The following is an 18,975-nucleotide window of genomic DNA, read 5'->3' as shown; positions in this document are numbered from 1 at the left end:
CCCCTGGCGGTGAGCGCGCCTGGCGGGAGACGAGAGCGGCGGGGAGGAAACTAGCAGGCGACGAAGCAGAAGGAAGAGGGAGAACGCAACAAAAACAAAACAGACCAAGAAACATCAGGAAAGGCGCACATACCTACACACACACACAGGAAAAAAAGAGGAACAAAACAAAACAAAAAGACAGCAACAACAGCCAAAACAACTCAAAGTAAACCGCAGCAGCAGCAGTAGTAGCAGCGGCGGCGAAGAAACAGGCCGGGACAGAGAGAAAAGTTACCAATAACCGCCCGGCCTCTTCTTAGCCCTATTTCCTCTTTCTCTCACTCTCTCTCTTGAGTGTGTGTGCTTGTGTGTGCCGTGACACGCGTGAAGTGCGTGAGTGTGGCGTGAGTCCGCAGCCGGGGAGCAGAGGGGTGGCCACAAGCAGGCCCGTGCCCCGCCCGAGACCCGCAACCAAGCCGAGGGGAAAAACAGCAGCGTAATCCGACTGAAATCTCTTCCCTCCCCTCCCAGACCCCCAAAAAAGAAAAAAAGAGAAAAAAGGAGAAATAAAGCTAAAAACAAGCAACAACCGCAGCCAAAAGAAGCACGCCTAGGGGAGGCGTGGAATGGTGAGATGCTGGGACGAATAGGAACGGCACGCGGACAACTGGGGGGGCAGTACCACTATGCTGAGGCACTGACTGGGCAGTATCTGCCGCTGCCGCCGCCAGTCCTCCAGCACTATACATCGCGCCTGCGAGAGTGTCTAGGGAACCTCGCAATGGCGCCAAGGGTATTCGAGGCCATGTTGCACGACGAGGCGTTCCACCGCGACGTGAACAGCATGTACAACAGGGAATTTGTGGAGCTGCTGAGGGGCGTGGGGTACAAGTGGCTGCGCACGCACTCCGCAGACAACTTGAGCCGCACTCAGCATGCCGAGGACAAAGACGCGGACACCGACCTCGCCGAGGAGGCCGACGCGGGGACAGTGGCGGCCACTGCCACCGCAGGCCAGAACCTCCCGGTTGCAAGCGCGGAGGCGGAGGTGGGGCAGGAGCGTGAGGGGAAGCCGGAGACCGCGGCGACAGCCAAGGGCGATGACGGCTACAAGGACCTGCACTCCATGCTGCTGCTGTTGACGGTGATGGGGGCGCCGTACCGCATGGTGCGGGATGAGGGCTGCCTTGCGATGCCGGGCAACATCCGCCTGCTGCTGTGCCGCGAGCCATCGATTGTCTACCTCGGCCTTCTTCTTAACTTCACGCAGATGCATTTGCCAGACAAGGCGCTCGACGGCGTTGCCCTGATGCGGGCGGTGGCCCACGGGTGGGGCCCCTCACCCACCTTTGAGGATGTTGTGAAGTCTGCGCTGCGGGCGCGGCAGCGGCGCAGGCAGCACGCGGGGGCGTGTCGCGAGCAGGACGAGGACGCCGCGGCGCTGCAGCTCCCTGACTTTGTGAAGGACCCGCTGCGACTTTTCCACGAGAGGATGTTGCCACGGTCCGCGCGGAGCGGCGCCACTCAGCCCGACGCCGTGCAGATGAGCGAGACGGTGCTGCGGAACATGGCGGCCGCCGCGGGGGATGCGGAGCGGCTGCTGTGGTGGTGCCGCTGCCGGCTGCTGTGCACGCAGCTGCTGCCGAGCTCGGAGCGGGAGGAGGTGCTCGCGGGGCCCCTGAGCGCCTTCTTCCGCAGCATCTGGCGCACGGAGCGGCTCTTCCCCGCCATCCTGGAGGAAGCCGACCTCGACGACGACGAGGAGGAGGAGGAGGAGGAGGCCGAGCTGCGCCCGGCGGTGGCGCAGGCGGCGACGCTCGTCGGGACGATCGCCGACGTCGTGCACGCCTGGCACTTTGCGCTGCGCGGGTGCGCCGTAATTTCCGGCCTCCTCTCGATGCGCTACGTGCAGAACCCGCTGGAGGCCGTGAGCTGCATCGTTCCGCGGCACCGCAAGTTCCAGGAGGGCAGCCACCGCTGCCTCGCGGAGGACTGGCAGTTCCGACTCCTCACGGAGTACCACAGCACCCACCTCGCGCTCTTCACGGCCCCGAACGCCACGGGACACGCCGCGATGGTGCCGGCGATGGTGGCGCAGCTGACCGACATCCTGCGCTTCCAGCCCCACTACTGCGCGGTGCAGCTCATGCGCAGCCTCGCGCTCGCGCGGGAGGGCGCGAACACGTCGATAGCGCTCAACCACGGCCTGGTCCGCGCCGTCGCGACGGTGATGCGGACGTACTTGGATGAGCAGCAGCCGCCGCCGCCGGGCGAGGCGGGGTATGCGCAGCAGCACGCCCGCCGAAGGCGCGGAACGGAGCGCACCCTCGTGTATGGCTGGACCTACGAGGCGGTGCGGGTCCTGCGCTGGTGCTTTTTTGTGCTGGAGCGGCTCGCCACCGTCTCGACGCACGAGTCGATAAACCCAATTGTCTTTCTGCTCACCCCAGACGAGGAGGACGGCTACGAGCTTTGCCAGCACATATGCAAGAGAATCCTGCACCCCGATGGACACCCCGTGCTTCTCGCCGCCGCGTTTCGTTTTTTTGCGGCCTGCATCCACCACAACGTCCGCGACGTGGTGCCCGCGTTGCTTCAGCGGGGTCTACTGCACACCATTTTGGACATTGGCGAGAACCCCACGCTTCTCAAGCGGTACAACCAGCGCACCCTCGGGGCGGCATCGGCCGCCGCAGCAAACGACCCACAGAGTGCGGAACAAGGAGAGACCACAGCTGCCCAGTCGGCCGAGAAGGCAGGCAGCTCTGATGGCAGGCTTCCTGACACATCCGCCCCGCCGACGAGCGAGACGGAGGATGCTGCACAACGCGCCACTGCTGCCTCTAGTAGCGACACCGACGCCACGGCCTTGGTGGACCCAATGGCGTACTATGAACAGGCTCTCCCGATGTTAGACCTTTGCAGCGTTTTACAGGCCTTTGCGGTGCATAACAGTACCCATGCACAGCTTTGCAAGCCACAGTTGATGTGGAGCCTAGTTTGGGCGCTCGTCGTGCCTGTTTCCCCTGCATCATCCGCGACGGTAGCGGGGGCACCGACGCCGCTGCGTGTAAGCACCCGAGCCGCCACGGCTGCTGGCAAGGATCTCATGTCGCTGCTTCGCACGCTGCCCTATTTGCTGGACGACTTCTTGGATGCCTGCTTCAAGACGCTTTCAGGCCTCGTGGCGGCGTCGCAGCGCGAGAACCCACCCGAGGAGGTTGCACTCTCCATTTGGAACATAATTGCGTTGCTCGCAGGGGCAGAGTTTCGTCAACTGACGCAGCGCGTTCAACACCGACGTCAGCGCAACCATGTACCCGACCGGAACACGTTGACGGGTGAAATGATCGTGCAGATGTTTGCTAGCCACAGTGTGGCGCTGTCACAGACGATACGGGCGCTTTTGCAATTACCGCAGCGAATGACCGTCGTTTCTACCAACTACACCGTCCTGAGCTTGTTTGTGAGCAACGTCCCCTTGCCGATGCTCGACGCAATCTCCACTGTGATTCTCAGCCACGTCAAGAGGCTCGCTGAACTCGTCCAGGCCTCTGGGTTGGCGCCGAACGGCGGCCTCAGCGAGGGGCAGGCGAGCTCCCTCCTGCTGCTCTCGTGGGCCTTCTGCAAGTTCCAGACCTCGCTCCCGCAGGCCATCTCAAAGCTTCGGTGCGAGTTGGGCAACCTGCTCTTCGACACCTATGTCGCGCTGGAGGTGGCGGGCGGCAGGGTCGCCTCCCCCACCAGCCGCGACGAGGGGGATCGCCCCGCCCCGGAGCCGACGCCTGCGGAAGTGGAGGGGTACGGGGCCGTTTTGGCGGCCTCACGCTTCGCCGCCCCCGCGGCCGCCTCGGCGCCACTCTCGTCAGAGATGGACTTTGCCGCGGAGTGGCCGTGGTCGCCTGGGATGAGCTACCCGGAGGGCTCGCTCTACCCGGCGCCGGAGGCGCGGGTGTCGCCAGATGCCGCCGACGCGGAGCGAGGGACGTTGAGCGCGGTGGACCTTTTCCGTCAAAGCATTGCGCTGATGCTTGCCCCACCCGCTGATCGCCGCCGACAGTATTTCTCTCCCAGCCGCGTGTACCGCCACCACGGCCTCCTGTCGCCAAACCAGCAGTGCCTGTTGCCCGTGGGCATCACCCACCTGCTGGGTGGGGCGGAGAAGGTCTTGAAATCCATCACGCAGAGCATGCGGGGGGCCGTTGAATGGCATCTGGAAGCGTTGAAGGTGGACGCCAAGGATAGCGTGATTGCCGCGGGGATTCAGAAGACACTCCGCGCCGTCGCCCTGGATGCGTTGGAAGTGTCGAAGCTGAAGGAGTTGGAGATGCGACTGCGCTTCGCCGAGGGACCGACCTCCATCATTTGGCGGAATGGCAGCAACCCGGACATCGGTTTTACGGTGCTTTTTACGAGCGTTCTTCTGTACCTGCAGTTCATAACGGAAAGCATTTTGCCGCGTAGCAAGGCACCACACGCTGCAGCGGCTACCGTCACAGACAGTGGCGCAATGACGACACGCGTTCGTTGCGAGGAGGATATGAGCGACGAGGCTGCGGGGGCGGCGCCGGCGTCGTCGTCGTCGTCGAAGCTCCTGGCTGTCGTGACCTCCCTGACGCGCATTTTTGAACTGCTTCTGAAGGTGACTTCGGAGCGGAGCTCGGCCCGCCGCCCCTGGGTGCAGCCACTCCTGTACTTTGCGCTTGTCGTTTGGCAAGACCACGGCCTCAGCTTTTCCCCCAGTGATGACGCTTGGCATCTTGCCGCGGCTGTTGGACTTCGGCACGGACATCTTCGACGGCAACGCCGACCGGTCGCTGGCGACGGTGCTTGCGCACATTTCCGAGAACGAGAATAGGGACATGCTGCAGCTGGCGTCCTTTTGGTCGGAGCCCCCGCTGCAGGAGAGGGGCATTGACGGCGACGGCGACGGCGACCACGCGGCGGTGGCGGAGGAGGATGGCGCGGGTTCCCCCCTTGCCGGGGAGCAGCCGCAGCGGCGCGCGTCGTCGCGAGCCTCGCTGGCGGATCGTGCGCGGGAGTGGGTGATCGACGTTGCGGCGACGCAGCGCTTCGCCGACGGGGTGACGGAGTTGGAGCAGACGCAGATGCGGCGGCTCTGCTGTAGGGTCTGCTGGACCTACACCACCTTCACGCGATCGAGGGAGACGAACGGCAGACTCGTGGCGCAGTCCGTCGGCGAGAGGCCCGTCACCCTGCAGCGCATCATCCGCCGCATTCTGGAGGACCCCGTGCCCAATTCCACGCTGCTGGAGCTGCTCGCCGTGCTTCTCTCGCAGGAGGAGACGGAGAAGTACCTCGTCGCGCTCTTCAGGAAGACGCAGCTCCCCCGCGCCGTTTTCGACTGCGTCACGGCGGAGGTCCGGCGGCTGGAGGAGGAGGAGGCGGCGGCGGCGGAGTCGTCGTCGGATGCGGTGCAGCGGCAGCGGCAGCGGCTGCGGCGGCAGCGCAAAGCGATATTGGGGCAGCTCTTCTGCTTTCTCTCCGCCTCGTCGGTGAACACGCTGGGCGAGAAAAAGCCGCGGGTGTGTGCGTACTACCGCAGCAGCCCGTCCAACTTCTGTTGGATGGGCCACCTCTGCCGGCACCTGCACCCGCAGAACCGGGCCGCGCAGCGTCGCCCGTTCATCTCGAACGCGTCCTCGGACCTGGTGGCCACTGTCACCGCACTCCTCAACGGCTTCGGCTACGGCGACCCGTGCGAGGCGGCGGAGGAGGCCTCGCCGGAGGAAGCAGGCAGCAACCCACGCCCCGGGGAGGGCGACGGCGGCAACGGCGCCGGCTGCTCAGCGACGAGGGAGGTGGAGAACGCGAATGCGGTGTCTACTGGGCAACTTCCTCTCACCTCCCCGGCGCCTACGACGCCTGCTGCTACTGCTGCTGGGATTAGTAGCAGGGCAACGGGCTGTGCTGTTGGGGATGCGGCCAAGGTGGAGCTCCGCCTCGCCGATGTGCTGGGCGGCACCTCCATGCTGCCGGAGGACCTCTTGCAGCAGTGCGCCGAGCTCTTGCTCGACTACCTGGCAGAGGAGGACGCCGACTCGGCGGAGCAGGAAAAGGAAAGGGTGCAGGAGCAGGCGGAGGCAGAGACGGAAGCGGATCGACGCGGCGGCCACGCCAACGGGCGGCAGCAGCCAAATAAGAAGCCGCGCGAGTTGTATGTGTTGGAGACCCCTGTCACGTACATTGCGGTGGATTTCCTCGCCAAGGTACTGGGCTCGGCCGACATCTCCCTCGTTGCACACCTCTATCAGCTGAACGAGACGACGAAGAAGGGCTTCCTGCTGCGCGCCATTTCCCGCCTGCTGCGCAGCGACATGCCCGTGTCAGGCCCACGCGTGCCGGTCATGAAGGCGCTCCTCGACCAACCGGAGCACACGGAGTGGGTGGTGTACTCAGCCATGGTGAGCGCCATCCAAAACGAGATACGACTGGGCGGCTCCTACGCCCTGCAGGAGAAGGATGTGCAGGAGCTGTGCGCACGGCACGCTCCCCACTTCTATGCGTGCAAGGCGCACCACGGCCGTGGCCTCGCAGAGGTGCACCGGCAGGCGGTCTTGCTGAATGACTTCCTCGTCGCCCTTCGCTCCGTCATTGACAAGCACCCAAAGGCGTTCTACACGGTGTTTAACGCCTCCTGCGTTGTCTTCATTCTGCACGTTGGCAGCCACGGCGTTGGGCAGGAGGACGTCAAGACCACCGTCTGGCTCGCGCCGCGCAAGCCGCCGCGCCAAAATGTGTTGGGCGGGTCACGCACCCCCCACCGCCTGGCCGTGGAAAAGGTCTTTGACATGTTGATCCAACGTCTGGGGGAGTGGCCGCTGACGCCGGCGCTCGTCACCAGCGTGCTGAACCACATTACGACGCTCCCCTCCGTCGCTTCCATCGTCACCTCGTACAACGTCACGGCGCAGATTCCGGAGGGTATGCGAGGCGTCTTTGCGGACAGCAGGGCGAGCGAGGATGAGCAGGCGCAGCAACCGTGCCCGTGCGGCGACACCGCCGTCTCGCGGGAGGCGCCACTTTGCCTCACGCCATTTTTGGCGGTGATTTTATACATGGAGAAGTCGCAGCTGGAGTTGCTCGAGGGGTTCTTCTTTAACGTCGCGCAGAAGGCGCCCTCACGCCTGGTGCAGTTGCTGCTGCATGCGATCGAAGTGATGTTGGCGGCCGCGCCCTTGCCCGCCACCCGCGACGCGGCGGAGGAAGAAGGAGGGCGCGAGGGTGTGCGGTCGCGGAATACCTCGCCGGTGGACATGGCGTGTAGCCTTTTGCACGTCCTGCGAATCCTGCTGGGGGCCCCGTGGAGCTCCCTCGTGTGGCGGCTGTGCGATGAGTTGTGGCAACGCGACGCCCTCGCGGTGCTGTATCGCATGGTGGAGAAGCGCTGCTGCACGAATGAGCGGGACGCGGCGGCGCTGCTGCTGGTCATACGACGTGTGCTGTTGGCGTACGGCAAGTGCAACGGAAGCAGCAGCAAGCGGAACGGCGGCGGCGACAAGAAAACCACCGGAGCGGATGATCGCCCCGACGCGGAGGGCGGTGGTGGTGGTGGTGCTGGTGGCGGCGGCGGCGCCGCGGTTTCGCCCCGGCAGCAGCCGCTGCAGCGGTTTTCCGCCGACTCGGTGCCGCCGCAGGAGTCCAGCATGCTTCTACTCGACGAGGGCGATGTCTCGCGGACCCCGCGCACGCAGCCCTCCGGCGCCGTGGACGACGCCTTCTTCCTAGACGACCTCGTCAGCGGGCACCACGAGCGCGGCCGTGGCGGGGGGTTGAACGGCCTCAGAGAAAGCCGGCGGATCCAAACGCGCCGGGAGGGGGCCCTGACGGAGGTCATGTTTGACATTGGCGAGATGCTGCGCCCCATCGAGGCGGAGCTGCTGTACCACACGCATGGCTCCTCGGGGAGCGACAGCGGGCACGAGCCGGATGCCGCGGACGACGAGGACGCGGAGCGCCTGGGCATCGTCGGGGCGGCGCTGGAGAGCCCCGGCCACGCCTCCACGCCCATCTCGGTGCGGATGAGCCTGCGGAACTTCTCGGCTCTCGCCGAACCGAGCGGCGGGGAGGACGAGGACGACGACGACGGCGACGAGGAGGAGGAGGACGACGACGACGACGACGACGACGGTAGCGGGGAGGAGGACGAAGGCGACATGGAGGAGGCGGAGCACGACGGCAACGGGGAGGAGGAAGAGGAGGAAGAGGACGTGGAGGAACTGTCCTACGTGGTCGACTCCCCGCCCTTCCTGCGCACGGCGCCGTCCGGGATAGTGCTGGGGTTGCCAGGGGGCCACGCAGAGGAGTTTAGCGACGTCGACGAGTGGGACTTCGCCCCGCACGACGCCGTGCTCAGCCGGGTTCCCATCGACGACGATGACTGGACGCTGCTCTCCGGCCAGGTTCCCTCGGCCGTGCTGGAGCTGCTCACCCGGAACCGGCGGGATATGCTTGAGATGAACTACAGCGGCCTCGGCGGCAGCGACCGCCACAGCGTTATTCCACGCATTGTGACCCTCTGCGAGGCGATCAACGACGCGGTGGATTCCTTGTGGGACAAGATGCTGATGCTTGAGCCGCTGCCGCCGGTGCTGCACGCCCGCGAGGTGCAACCGCCTCGCTCGCTCTCTCCCCCGGCGGTGGCGGCACCGGAGTCGTGTGCGCCAGGCGGCCAGACGCCGCAGGGGCCGGGCGGCGCCACTGAGACGGCGGGAACGGAGGCGGAGGGGAGAGCGAGCGCTCGCGGCAGCGCCGACGCGGCCACCAGAGCCGGTGACGAGCACAACAGCAGGGTGGAGGGCGCCAACGCACGCATCTGCGCGCTCTTTTTCGGCACCGCCGATCCCGCCGCGAGCGCTGAGGCGACGGCGACGCCACCACCGAGAACCACCACCTCCTCCTTGGCCGTGCATGTTGACGCGCCGGAAGAGTCACGGGATTCCGCCTCCCCGCCTGCTGCTGCTGCTGCTGCTGCTACCACTACTACTACTACTACTACTACTGCCGTGGCCGAGCCGCAGAGCACGGCTGACAACGCGGCACCTCCAGAGGCCGTTGCTGCGGAGCCACCAATGGAGCAGCAGCCGTGGTTCGGGGCAATCGAGCCCCACTTCCTTCTGGAACTGCCAGAGTCGCTCCGCCGTGAGCTACTTTTTGACCACATGAACCTGCTTTTGTGCGGGCAAGAGCGGGCGGAGGGGGGACAACGCACACGCATCTACGCCGCATTTATGAACCAACTGCCACAAGATGTGCGGATGGAAGCCATCGAAGTGGAGCATCGCTGGCGGCGAGTTACCGGCGACGACTCGGGCGGCGGCGGGGCGCAGGGCGGTGAGGCGCCGACGTTTCTTACCGAAGTTCTCGCAACCGTCGACGCGGAGGTACGGCGTGACATTCTGCTCACGTGCGACTTGCGAGATCTTGAGGGGAACCCCGCCCTCCTTGCGGAGGCCACTGTGCTGCGCGAGCTTCAGAGCATGGAGGCCCAGGGCGTTGACGAGGGGGAGGGCGGGCGCCTGCGGGGGGCACGGGACGAGGCGGACAGGGAGGGCATTGACGTGGCGTCTGGGGCGATGCGGTACAACGAACTGTTTCGGGCGCCGCCGGAGGACCCGCGGTTTCCGTGGTTTTTGCAGCGCCAAGTGCTTGGGGAAAACATCGGCCGTCCCTCTCGCCTGGGCCGCGCGGAGGCGCCGCCCGCGGGCAGCGGCGGCAACCACAACAGCAGCAGCGCGGAAAATGGCGGCAACGGGACCCGCCGCCCGGGACGCCCGCCGCGGGGCCACAACCGCATGACCGAGGCCGTCCTCAACTCCCGCATTCGTCTGCTGCAGAGCCGCTACACTCGCGAGGAGAAGGTGCCGCTGCCCCCGGACCGTCAAAGCGGTGAAATGGGCGCGCACGCCCCTGTTCCCCCCGTCCCCATTGCGGTGCTTCGGCAGCTTATGGAACTGATTTGCTTCGCCAAGGGCGGCTTCCCGTCGCTGGACTACGGGTGCGCCTCCTCGAGCCTCTCCGTGAGCTCCCAGCTTGTGGTGCTGCTCATAACGGTGTGCGGGAACACGGCAACCGCGACGGAGGCGTTAGTGAACCTGCTCGATGTGGCCCTGGATGGGCCATCGGCGAGCACTCTCGCCGTTGCAGCGCCGGAGGAGCAGGCGAGGCGCGACTGTGGCCGCATTGCGGTTCAGGTGGTGTTTGTCGTGGAGAATTTGATTGAGCGCTGCCGCGCTGCCGGACTGAGTTTCACGATGCTCCCCGACGGTGTTGAGGAGGGCGGGCCGCCTAAGCCCGTGGACGAACCGTACGATGAGGCGGAGCGGCGGGCGATGGACGCGGGCCTCTTCCGACGGCTTGTGGAGGTCGTCTTGCGATTTCCGTCGCCGCGCGCGGAGTTGTCCTTCACCCGGATAGCTGCGGCGCTTAACGAGCAGCTGCGGGCGCTTGAGGAGGACAAAGTGAGGCCGCGGTCCCCGCGGGCGCCGTCCCCCACGCCTTTGTCCAGAACGCGCATTCTGCACCCCCGCCACGCCCACGTGCTGCAGTGGACAAGTCTCTGCCAGTATCCCTGCCCGGACGGCAACTTTGTCTGCGACTGTTGCGCCACGAAGCTGCTACACGACACCTTTGCCTTCTGCTGCTCAAGCTGCCACTACGTGCTTTGCCCGCAGTGCAGACTCGTGACGCTGACGGCGGAGGAGCAGGCGCGGCGCGTGCGTCGTTGCGCCTACGCGCTTGTGACGTCAAACGGTACCCTGCAGACGGCCGCGCGGCTCCTTGCCAACCCAAGCTGCACAAGCGAGATGGCGCTGCGGACGGTGCAGCTGCTCCGGCGCGGCATCATGGAAAGCGCACGCCGCGACACCATGTTTGGGGACAATGACAGCCCCATTGCGGTGGTGGAGCGCATTATCGTCGGACTCGCAAAGGAGCTCACGGCGGAGGTGCATACGCGGGTCAATGCGTTCCGCAGCGCCTTCCCGAACAAGGTGTCCGGGGGCCCCGGCGCGGTGGCGGCGCCCGCCGGCAGCGGCTTCATCAGCGGCGGCGAGGCGGCGGGCAGGGAGTGGACCCCACAGGAGGCGAGCGTGGCGCTTTCCCACCTGAACCTGAGCTGCACGGCGAGCCACCTGCACGCGTTTTTCCTGCCGTACGCCGAGACGCATCGGCCGGAGCTGCGCGAGGTGTCGTTGATGTGGCACGCCTCACAGATGTACCTTGCCGAGGTGGCGTCCATCTTGCAGCGGCAGCAGAATAGTTTCTCGGTGCTGCTGCCGCACGCGGTTCTCCTCCTCTTGACGCGGTTCTGCCAGTTCCACATGACGGAGGCGCGGCGGGGGTCGTGCTCCACGAGTGTGGGGCTGGAGAGCCACAGCGGCACCGCGGTGGAGAAGACGGAGACGGAGCGGTTCATGCTGGACACCACACACACGCCGTCCAGCGTTTCTGAGGCCGCCGTGAACGCGCTCGCACGCGCCGAGGCGAGGCAGCAGCAGCAGCAACAACAACAGCAGCAAGAACAACAACAATCGCGGCAAGCTGGACGATCGCATCCGCCGCGGCGGCCCATCTCAGAGGGCGGAAGTGGCGAGGCAGCCGAATCGACGCGCGACGAGCGGTCTGCGTTGCCCCGTCTGGTGCGGCAGTTTGTGGAGCGCAATAAGATGACCATCAACACCCTCATCCAGTACGACCCGAAGCTGCTGGAGGAGAGCTTTGCCTTCCTGAAGGCGGAGCCCGGGTTCATTGACTTCAATATTCGGCTGCTCGACTTCCAGCGGCACATAAGCCACACCACGCACGGGTCCCGCATTAGCCTGAGCATCAGCCGCGATCAGTGCCTGCGCGACAGCTTCGCCCAGCTCTCCAAGCTGAAGAGCTTCCACGGCGCCCTGAATGTGCGCTTCCGCGGCGAGGAGGGCGCCGACGCGGGCGGGCTGACGCGGGAGTGGTTTCAGCTCCTCGCGGAGGAGATGGTGAACGACAACTACGCCCTCTTCATCCACTCCCGCGAGGGGATGACGTACCGGCCGAACCCCTTCTCCGACGTCAACCCAAACCACCTGCACTACTTCAAGTTCGCCGGCACGGTGGTGGGCATGGCGGTCGCCCACGGCGTCCCCCTCGACGTGCACTTCACGCGGGCGGTGTACCGTCACATGACGGGCGTGCAGCCCATCTTCCGCGACCTCGAGAGCGTCGACCCGGAGCTGTACGACAACCTCAATTGGCTCCTGCGCAACGACGTCAACGACCTGGGGCTCTTTTTCACCGTCAGCTGCGAGCGCTTTGGCGTCGTTCAGGAGACCGAGCTGGTGCCGAACGGGGGGCACGTTGCCGTGACCAACGCGAACAAGTCCCAGTACGTGCGGCTGCGTTGCGAGTTTCACATGACGCGGCAAATTGAGCAGCAAATGGAGGAGTTTCTCAAGGGCTTCTACACCGTCATCCCACGGAAGGAGATACGCAACTTTACGGCGCAGGAGCTCGAGCTCGTCATCTGCGGCATGCCCGACATTGACGTGGAGGACCTGCGGGTGCACACGCTCTACGACGGCTACACCGCCACCTCGCCGCAGATCCGGTGGTTTTGGGAGGTGGTCGCGTCCATGACAAAGGAGGACCGCGCAAACCTGCTGCAGTTCGCCACCGGCGCGTCGAAGGTGCCGCACGGAGGGTTCAGCAACTTGGAGTCGGCGAGCGGGGCGACGCAGCGGTTCACCATCACGCGGTGGGGCGACAGCGTCGACCTGCTCCCGCAGGCGCACACCTGCTTCAACAAGATTGACCTGCCGGAGTACCCGAGCTGCGAGGAGCTGCGGCGGAAGCTGATGCTGGCCATCACCTTCGGCAGCAGGGGGTTCGCAATGCTCTAGCGCCGCCGCCGCCGGCAGAGCGAGCGCGCGCGGGGAGGAGAGGCGTGAGGGGGCACTGCGTTGCTTTTGCACGCACACGTGCCCCCTCCTGCTGTGTGGTGCACGCGGGCAGAAGCGGCGCAACCGCCACAAAACAAAACAAAAAAAAAAGAAAAGAAAAAATACAGGCAAAACCGAACGATAAGGCCGCACGCGTTGCTGAAAGCGAGAGACAAAAGAAGTAACGAAATAAAAAAAAAGGAAAATAAAAAAAGTATAGGCGACGGGCCTGCCGTCGGTGCTGCGGCGACGCGACGAGAGAGAACTTTGCCGGTTACTCCCCACCACGTCCGTCAGAAGGACGGGACTTTGTTTGCTGCCCTCATACGGTGTTTTGAGGCGGGTGGAAGGGAGGGAGGAGCCCACACACGCAGACACGTTGAGAAATCGAGACTTAAAAAGAGACAAGCACGGGGAAAAATATATGCAAAGAGGAAAGTTACTGCCAAGCCAAGCGAGGGGGGGGGGGGGAACGTGGGACGGCGTGAAGGAGCCCACGGGAGAAGTCGGAAGCTGGCGGTGGGGGGCCGGGGGAGTTGCGCAAGAGCGCGGCAGACGGCTCCCCCGGTTCCCCGCGCGCAACTGCATAGACGCGTGCGCGTGCGGGGAGCTGCGTACACGCAGCAGTAGGAAGAAAAAAAAAACAACAACACACAGCCGCAGCGATAAGTAGAAGCGCGATGGAATAGGAAGGCAGGTGACCTGCACGAAATGAGGTGTACGCCTCCGTGCCAAGGTGGGGCTGGTCTTCTTCCCCGGTGCGGGCGTGCATTGAACACAACACGAGGCGCCGCCACACAAGCACCGACACGCTGGGAGCGCGTACGTGCAGCTATGCGTAGTGTGTCTGTGGGCAGAAGAGATCTTACGCGCAGCACCTGCGGTGTGTGCCCCGCACGCCTCCTTCCCACTTTACTTTGCTACTTCTCCTCCCGCCGGCCTTCCTGTTGGCTGTTGCGCGGGCGTTGAGGGCGAACTTCTTCGTCATCAACGCTTCGTTGTTTAAACGAAAAATATTGTTTTTGTCTTTTTTTTTTTTCTTCTTCGTTTCAAAAAATTTAAAAAAGTCTCGCGAGTTGTTTGTGGTCTTCTGCCTAGACCCGAGAAACCGTTTGTTAGATTTCATACTTGTCTGCGTGCGATTGAGTGAGTTTCCCTTAGGACTTTTTCTTTGGCTTCGCCCTCTGTTTTTGTTTTTGCTTTTGTTTCCCCCCATGTTTGTTTTGTTTCCGGTTTCCCCCTTCACTCCCGGCGCTGCAAGTGGCGCTCCGCACAACAACCACGCGGCCCCCCGGCACACACACACGCGTCTGCGCCCACAGCCATACATATAAATATACACACACACACACATCATACTGTACTGTATACGCTATACAAATATAAACACACTGTGCGTATGTGTGTCGGTGGCTCTGTGTGCGTGTGCGTGTGCGTGTGTGCGTGAGAGAGTGTGAATTTAAGTTCGGCGAAAGAATCAACGATGCGAGTTGAAAAAAGGAAAAAGGAAAAAAAAAGAATGAAAAGACGAGGGAGAGAGAAAACGATAGTGATGGGTGCGACTCATTTGCAGTCGATGCCACAAATACTGCTGCTTCCGACTAGTATTGCGACTACTACACTAATTTTTGTTATTGCTCCGTGAATTACATCATTGACTTTGTGTCTCACACGGCCGCGGGGACAGTGATGTCAGGAAGTGTTTCTCTCTCTCTGTGCGTGAGCCTCCGCATGGGTCTCACTGTCGCCGCGTTTCTCCTCAACCCCTCGACTCTTTTTTTTTTCATCCCCCTTCGTGGCCCCGTGCCCGCGCCGCGTCTGCGGGTGTGTGTGTGTGTGTGTGGCTGCGCAAGTTTGCAAGCACACGCATCGACGCGGAGGAGGCTCTTTCGTTCGCAAGCGGAGCAAGTGTGGGGGCAGGGAGGGGCGCAAATGCCAATGGACTCCGTTGAGTGGCTGGCGAAGCTGGTGGCCTTCGACACCACGAGCCGCAACTCGAACCTCGAGCTCATCGAGTGCATCCGCAAGTACCTGGTGGAAGAGTGCGGCCTGCAGAAGGTGCTGGTGCAGCGGGCACCCGACGGCATCCACGCGAACCTGTGGGCGACGCTGCCGGGGGAGGGCGGCGCCACGGAGGGCGGCATCCTTCTCTGCGGCCACACCGACGTGGTGCCGGTGGACGGGCAGGAGTGGGACAGCGACCCGTTCACGCTGACGGAGAGGGACGGGAAGTTGTACGGGCGCGGGACTTGCGACATGAAGGGCTTCGTCGCCGTCTGCATGGCGCTCACCCCCGAGCTGCTGAAGATGAAGCGGGCGAAGCCGATCCACTTTGCCTGGACGTACAACGAGGAGACCGACTTTGCGGGGGTGCGGCAGCTGGTGAAAGACGCCGGCATCCCCGTGGGCACTGCGGAGGGCTGCATCATTGGCGAGCCCACGGGATTCGACTTCGTCATGGGGCACAAGGGCATCAAGACAAACGTCATTCACGTGCGCGGCAAGGCGATGCACTCGTCCCTGTTGCCCTACGCCTGCAACGCCGTTGAGCATGGAGCCGACATTGTGCGGTTTCTGCGCGACCTGGGGCAGGAGTTCTGTGAGAAAGGCCCCTTCCAAAAGGGACACGCCGTCCCGTACACCACTGTGTGCCCCTCCATCATTCATGGCGGTATCGCCATGAACACGGTGCCGGCGGATTGCTACGTCACGTTCGAATTTCGTTACATTCCCAACCACTCCGGGGACGAGATCCAGAGGCGCGTCGCGGACTTTGTCGCTGCGACGTCGCAGAAGATGAAGGAGGTGGACGCCTCCTGCGGCGTGGAGATGCGCTGCACGAACGCGCAGAACCCCTTCAAGGGGCGCGACAAATCTTTTGTGTATGAAGCACTAAAGGCCGCCAGCGAGGAGCCGCGCGAGCCGGCGTACCTGGCCGGCTGCACGGAGGCCCCCGACTACAGTATGCGTGGTGTTGACACCGTCGTATGGGGCCCCGCCGGCGACTGCGCGCATCAGCCGAACGAGTTTGTGCCGTTGGCGGACTTGAAGAAGATGGAACGCATCCTTTTAAGGGCGTTGCCCCCATTAACCGGTGCGGCAGTTGGTAGCCAACTGTGATGAGGGCTGTACGTGTTTTTTTTTGTGTCGTTGGACATGGGTATAGAAGCAGTGGGCGAGCCGCTGAGCGGTGTGACATTTTCTCGCCCCTGTTTTCTTTATTTGTTTCTTTGTTTTCCTTCCCTCCCCCCACCGCTCCTCCTCTTTGCGTGGGAGTCTACTGCCGCGACCGCGTGGTTTTGCGTGGCATGCCCGTGCCGTGCGGGGCGGTGCTGCCCTCTCCGCCAGCCGCCTCCGGGAGGGAAGGGAGGCCGTGCGTGTGCGTGTGGGGTGGGCGTGTGGCGCCACAGGAGGGCTCTGCGGGTGTGTGGTTTGCAGCGAGCGACGATTCATTATTTTTTCCCCCTTTTTTTAGTTGTTTTTTATTTTGTGGCTATTTTTCTCCCACGTGTTCGAGGGGCCTCTCGACCTCTGCGGAGTTTGTGAGGGCCATAGTGGCCGTGGGTGGTCGCTCCCCCCCCTCCTCTCTCTCTCTCTCTGTGCGTGCGTGTGGGAGCCGGAGCCGGAGCCGGAGCGGGCGCGAGGGGGAGGGGTGGGGGTTGTGTCGGCGGGTGCGTGCGGGACATGGGGTTGAGGTGCAGCGCAGTTATTTCTTCTTATTTGTTTGCTATTCCGCGTGTGTTTGCTTTGCCCAGTTGCCGCGCCGTACGGTGCGTCCCTTCGCCCCTTTGCTTCCTCCCCTGTTTGTCGGTGCATCGCCGTTGTTGCCTTTTTTTCATCCCCCTTCGTGGCCCCGTGCCCGCGCCGCGTCTGCGGGTGTGTGTGTGTGTGTGGCTGCGCACGCCACAGAGAGCGAGCGAGCGTGCAGGATGCCAGACGCGGGTGAGACGCGGGCCGAGGTTGATGCCCTCGCCGCGGAGATTGCGCGGGCGAAGAGGGAGAAGGGGGCGGGCAGCGAGGAGTGCCGGGCCCTCGTCGCCCGGATGACGGAGCTGCGCAGGCGGCTTCCCGTGGAGGCGTCGAAGAAGACGGCGCGGGCGCCGGAGCTCAGTTACTTCGACACGCGGCTGGCGATGGTGCGGGAGCTGGGCCTCCTCGGCGCGGCCTACCCGCACAAGTTTGACCGCCAGTACACGATCCCCGCCTTCAAGGCGCGCTTCGCCCCGCAGCTGAGCGAGAAGGGCCAGCGGGCGACGGAGGTCGTGACGATCGCCGGCCGCATCGTCAGCAAGCGGAGCTCCGGCGCGAAGCTGCACTTCCTCACGCTGCAGGGGGACGCGGACGTCGTGCAGGTGATTTCCGCCCTCGCCGACTACGCCGACGACACGTTCGCCGCGGTGCACGGGAGGATCAAGCGCGGCGACGTCATCGGCGTCCGCGGCGTCGCGTCGCTGTCGAAGACGGGGGAGTTCTCCATGAGCGCGAGCGCGATCACGCTGCTCTCGACCTGCTTCCACATGCTCCCGGACGAGTGGTACGGGCTGAGCTCGGTGGAGCAGCGCTTCCGCCAGCGCTACCTCGACCTCATCGTGAACCGCGACAACGCCAAGACGTTCTTCACGCGCGCGAAGATCATCCGCTACGTCCGCCGCTTCTTCGACGACTTGGACTTCCTCGAGGTGGAGACGCCGGTGCTGAACCAAATCGCCGGCGGCGCCGCCGCCCGCCCCTTCACCACCCACCACAACGAGCTGAACCAGAGGATGTACCTGCGCATTGCCCCCGAGCTGTACCTGAAGGAGCTCGTCGTCGGCGGCCTGGACCGCGTCTACGAGCTCGGCAAGCAGTTCCGCAACGAGGGCATCGACCTCACGCACAACCCCGAGTTCACCAGCGTCGAGGCGTACTGGGCCTACATGGACTACGAGGACTGGATGCGCACCACGGAGGACCTCCTCTACGGGCTCGCCATGCACGTGCACGGCACCCCGCTCGTGAAGTACGCCCCGAAGGACTCGGAGGGCAACCCGCTGCCGGAGGTGGTCTTTAACTTCAACAAGCCCTTCAAGCGTCTGTACATCGTCCCCGAGCTGGAGCGGCGGACGGGGGTGAAGTTCCCCACCGACTTTGAGAGTTCCGCGGCCAACGGCTTCCTGCTGGAGCTCTGCAAGCGGCTGAAGGTGGAGTGCAACCCCCCCCTCACCACGGCGCGCCTGCTGGACGCGCTGATTGCCCACTACCTGGAGCCGGAGTGCCACGACCCGACGTTTGTCTGCGACCACCCCCGCGTGATGTCGCCGCTTGCCAAGTGGCACCGCAGGGACCCCCAGCTCACGGAGCGCTTCGAGCTCTTCGTCAACAAGAAGGAGCTCTGCAACGCGTACACCGAGTTGAACAACCCCATCGTGCAGCGCGAGGAGTTCAAGAAGCAGCTGCAGGACAAGGAGAAGGGCGACGACGAGGCCATGGACTTCGACGAGGGCTACGTTCAGGCGCTCGAGCACGGCCTGCCCCCCACCGGCGGCTGGGGGATGGGCATCGACCGCCTCGTCATGTTCCTCACCAGCCAGGCGAACATCAAGGAGGTGCTGCTCTTCCCCGCCATGAAGCCGGAGACCACGAGCAGCCTCGAGTACCCGCCGGGGACGCTCCTCAACGGCCAGGGAGTTCCGCTGCTCTGAGACGCCCGCCCCCCACCCAACCCGCGCGACGCGACGCGACGCGACGCCGCCGCTGCTGCTGCAGGCCGCGCCAGCCCCACTAACTTCGTCCACTGCGGGGGGGAATCAACGGACAAGAGGCGTGAAAGTGGGAAATAGAAGCAAAAACAAAACAAGGCAGAAAGATACTGAATAATAATTGCAGGGACCGCATAACAAGGGACGAGAGACGGAGGAAGCGAGGGGCTAGTCTGTACTGCGCGCGACGTACTCAGTCCTCCTAAAGCACTAGAGAAGAGACGAAAAAAAAAAAATAAAAAAAAATAAAATATAACTTTTTTTTTATGTCTTTTTTTTTTGGCCTCCTCCCTCACTGCAGTTGCTCCAAAAAGCAT

The 18,975-nt window shown here is 63.9% G+C and overlaps 4 protein-coding genes across 4 annotated transcripts, besides 15 other annotated features; all 4 read left to right on the top strand.

The window, feature by feature from the left end:
• Nucleotides 1–161: 161 nt before the first annotated feature.
• Nucleotides 162–208: a microsatellite.
• Nucleotides 209–215: 7 nt separating this feature from the next.
• Nucleotides 216–244: a microsatellite.
• A 67-nt stretch (nt 245–311) lies between these two features.
• Nucleotides 312–333: a microsatellite.
• A 283-nt stretch (nt 334–616) lies between these two features.
• On the top strand, nt 617–4,840 carry Tco025E_02814 (putative ubiquitin-protein ligase-like; the record flags this gene model as incomplete). The annotated part of the gene is made up of 1 exon (XM_029369737.1): nt 617–4,840. The coding sequence occupies one exon, from the start codon at nt 617–619 to the stop codon at nt 4,838–4,840; it is 4,224 nt and encodes a 1,407-aa protein (XP_029230143.1).
• A 4-nt stretch (nt 4,841–4,844) lies between these two features.
• On the top strand, nt 4,845–12,881 carry Tco025E_02813 (putative ubiquitin-protein ligase-like; the record flags this gene model as incomplete). Its single annotated transcript, XM_029369736.1, has 1 exon — nt 4,845–12,881. The coding sequence occupies one exon, from the start codon at nt 4,845–4,847 to the stop codon at nt 12,879–12,881; it is 8,037 nt and encodes a 2,678-aa protein (XP_029230142.1).
• A 130-nt stretch (nt 12,882–13,011) lies between these two features.
• Nucleotides 13,012–13,043: a microsatellite.
• Nucleotides 13,044–13,055: a microsatellite.
• Nucleotides 13,056–13,936: 881 nt separating this feature from the next.
• Nucleotides 13,937–13,965: a sequence feature (A-rich).
• A 118-nt stretch (nt 13,966–14,083) lies between these two features.
• Nucleotides 14,084–14,128: a microsatellite.
• Nucleotides 14,129–14,215: 87 nt separating this feature from the next.
• Nucleotides 14,216–14,273: a microsatellite.
• A 39-nt stretch (nt 14,274–14,312) lies between these two features.
• Nucleotides 14,313–14,366: a microsatellite.
• Nucleotides 14,367–14,736: 370 nt separating this feature from the next.
• Nucleotides 14,737–14,763: a microsatellite.
• An 89-nt stretch (nt 14,764–14,852) lies between these two features.
• On the top strand, nt 14,853–16,040 carry Tco025E_02812 (acetylornithine deacetylase-like; the record flags this gene model as incomplete). Its single annotated transcript, XM_029369735.1, has 1 exon — nt 14,853–16,040. The coding sequence occupies one exon, from the start codon at nt 14,853–14,855 to the stop codon at nt 16,038–16,040; it is 1,188 nt and encodes a 395-aa protein (XP_029230141.1).
• Nucleotides 16,041–16,500: 460 nt separating this feature from the next.
• Nucleotides 16,501–16,519: a microsatellite.
• A 12-nt stretch (nt 16,520–16,531) lies between these two features.
• Nucleotides 16,532–16,579: a microsatellite.
• Nucleotides 16,580–16,788: 209 nt separating this feature from the next.
• Nucleotides 16,789–16,813: a microsatellite.
• A 36-nt stretch (nt 16,814–16,849) lies between these two features.
• Tco025E_02811 (putative lysyl-tRNA synthetase) lies at nt 16,850–18,601 on the top strand (the record flags this gene model as incomplete). Its single annotated transcript, XM_029369734.1, has 1 exon — nt 16,850–18,601. The coding sequence occupies one exon, from the start codon at nt 16,850–16,852 to the stop codon at nt 18,599–18,601; it is 1,752 nt and encodes a 583-aa protein (XP_029230140.1).
• A 281-nt stretch (nt 18,602–18,882) lies between these two features.
• Nucleotides 18,883–18,914: a microsatellite.
• A 1-nt stretch (nt 18,915) lies between these two features.
• Nucleotides 18,916–18,939: a microsatellite.
• Between the last annotated feature and the right edge of the window lie 36 nt (nt 18,940–18,975).

This window comes from Trypanosoma conorhini, assembly GCF_003719485.1.
Source record: "Trypanosoma conorhini strain 025E chromosome Unknown Tco_14.4_contig_00117, whole genome shotgun sequence".
Lineage (NCBI taxonomy): Eukaryota > Euglenozoa > Kinetoplastea > Trypanosomatida > Trypanosomatidae > Trypanosoma > Trypanosoma conorhini.
Note: the sequence above shows the minus strand (reverse complement) of the source record. Positions and strands in the feature narration are given on the sequence as shown.